The sequence below is a fragment of the Poecilia reticulata genome, linkage group LG21 (assembly GCF_000633615.1).
Source record: "Poecilia reticulata strain Guanapo linkage group LG21, Guppy_female_1.0+MT, whole genome shotgun sequence".
NCBI lineage: Eukaryota > Metazoa > Chordata > Actinopteri > Cyprinodontiformes > Poeciliidae > Poecilia > Poecilia reticulata.
Window position 1 is genome coordinate 1,297,796 of NC_024351.1, and position 2,227 is coordinate 1,300,022.

General features: G+C 58.0%; 1 protein-coding gene across 1 annotated transcript in view; it reads right to left on the reverse strand.

Moving 5' to 3' along the window:
* Positions 1-2,227, reverse strand: part of bub1 (BUB1 mitotic checkpoint serine/threonine kinase) — an 11,872-nt gene that overhangs the window by 7,076 nt on the left and 2,569 nt on the right. Inside the window, exons 5-14 of the mRNA XM_008397031.2 lie at positions 1,949-1,989; positions 1,812-1,870; positions 1,695-1,744; positions 1,306-1,490; positions 1,026-1,138; positions 717-931; positions 599-639; positions 412-531; positions 210-320; positions 50-128 (exon numbers count right to left, since the gene is read on the reverse strand). Coding sequence (XP_008395253.1) covers positions 50-128; positions 210-320; positions 412-531; positions 599-639; positions 717-931; positions 1,026-1,138; positions 1,306-1,490; positions 1,695-1,744; positions 1,812-1,870; positions 1,949-1,989 — 1,014 coding nt within the window. The remainder of the gene's footprint in view (positions 1-49; positions 129-209; positions 321-411; positions 532-598; positions 640-716; positions 932-1,025; positions 1,139-1,305; positions 1,491-1,694; positions 1,745-1,811; positions 1,871-1,948; positions 1,990-2,227) is intronic.

Sequence of the window (2,227 nt, forward strand, 5' to 3'; positions counted from 1 at the left end):
TAAGGAGGCTCAGGAACCTCTGATGATGAGGAAGAGGAGGAAGGTTTACCTGCCGTTCTCTTTGTCTTCATAGTCCTGGAAGATGGTGAACGGGGCGGAGGCCGGCGGCTCCGGTACCAGCGGGACCACTGTGACCAGGGAAGGAGAGAACGGGTCAGAACCGGGCCAACCAGAACCAGCCTGCAGGTCTACAGATCCAGAACGTTTACCGCCGGTCTCCAGGTCCGGGTCGGGTTCAGCAGCGGCCCGGTGCAGCATGGAGGCTCCCTGGAACGGCTCGTCCAGGAAGGTCGGAGCCTGGAACATGTCCATGATGACGCCTAGAGAGAACAGGGTCAGAACCAGAACCAGAACATGACGGCGCCTACAGAGAACACGGTCAGAACCAGGACCGGAGGAGCGGGCTCTCACCCAGGGCCTCCCGCGTGTTGACGGTGGGCGACGGCAGGGCCCTGGAGGGCGTGGCCTGGACGAAGCCCAGAGAGGAGTTGGGCGTGACGTGGGAGAAGTTGGCTGCTCCTCCCTGAGACACTGGAGATGAAGAAGATGAGGATGAGGACGAAGAGCAGGAAGAAGGAGGAGGGCGATGAGGACTCACCATCAAACTTCTCCTCAGGTTCTGGTGCCAGACCGCAATGCCTGATGGGAAATATGGAGGGTCAGAGAGTTTAAGGAAGTCGTGTGAGTTTCCCCTCCGGAGGTCGTCAGGTACTCACAGCGGCGCCGCGCCGAGCTCGTCCGGGTTCCTCTGGGCCGATGACCCGGGAGCCTGAGGTTCTGCTGTGCCGCTGCAGTCGGACAGGACCGGGGGAGGGCGGGTCGCCTCAGAACCAGAACCGGTACCGGCAGCCTCCTGGATCAGGCTGAGGTCGGAGTGAAGCCTGAGGCCGACGGAGCGACGGGAACGAGAGGAGGAGGAGAAGATGGGGGCCTGGAGGGGAAACATCACCGGGTTACCTGGGTCACATGATGAGACAGAGAGAGGAAGGACAGAAAGGCGGCCATTGCTCCGTCTCCATGGTTACCTGCAGCGTTGCGCAGTGAGATCCTCCGCAGGCCTCCAGGCCCTGGTTGACCTGCTGCAGCATGCTCTGCAGCCTCTGCACCTCCTGCTCCTGCTGCCGCAGCTGCTGCTGCACTGCAAGGACAACACCAGAAACGGGTCACTTCCCGTCTCAGGGAGAAACGGGTCACTTCCTGTCTCAGGGAGAAACGGGTCACTTCCCGTCTCAGGGAGAAACGGGTCACTTCCCGTCTCAGGGAGAAACGGGTCACTTCCCGTCTCAGGGAACGCCGGGTTCTTACTGTTCTCCCTCCGCTCCCGCTCCTGCCTCTCACGGATCTTCCTGAAGTATTTCTCGGCCCGGACCTCTTCGAAGCAGAACTCGACGCCGTCGTGGACCAATGCCTCCTCGCTGTACTCGGAGACTGTCCGGGCGCCGCCGTCCTGACTGGGACGTTGCAGCCCCGACGCCTCGGCGCGGGACGTGCTGCGGACCACACCACAGGTGAGCAGACGCCTCGTTAAGACCAGGACTAACGAGCTCAGAGGACCAACGAGCTCAGAGGACCAACGAGCTCAGAGGACCAACGAGCTCAGAGGACCAACGAGCTCAGAGGACCAACAAGTTCAGAGGACCAACGAGCTCAGAGGACTAACGAGCTCAGAGGACTAACGAGCTCAGAGGACTTACGTCGTGACGGTTCTTCTCAGAGGCAGTTTGGATGGAGAGCCAGTGGCAGCCTGGACAGAACCAGAGGTTTAGTGGGTCATACTGGTGCAACGGGTGCAAAACGTAACAGACCGGAACCTTTTTCTGGGGAGACATCTGATTGGTCAGCTGGGAGTTCTGCAGAGGGACTCGGGCTCCTGTCCAATGAAACACAGGAAGAATCAGCAGCTGATCCAACATGGAGTCATGAGAGAATCGGGTCGACAGACTCTCACCCGACGCTGGAGGCTCGGTTCTGGTTCTGCTCTGGAACTGCCTGTAGGTCACACTTCACAATCAGCATAAACTACACTCACCGAACCTCTGCTAATATGCTAATATGCTAACAGCAGAACTAATTTTCAGCTTAAAATTAAATTTGTGCTCAAGACTTCTAGTCTTTAAAGGAAAGATGTCTTTTAGCGCTTTAGCATTAGCTTCCCTTAATGCCATGTTGGTAGCACGTTAGCATTAGCTTCAATTAATGCCATGTTGGTAGCGCTTTAGCATTAGCT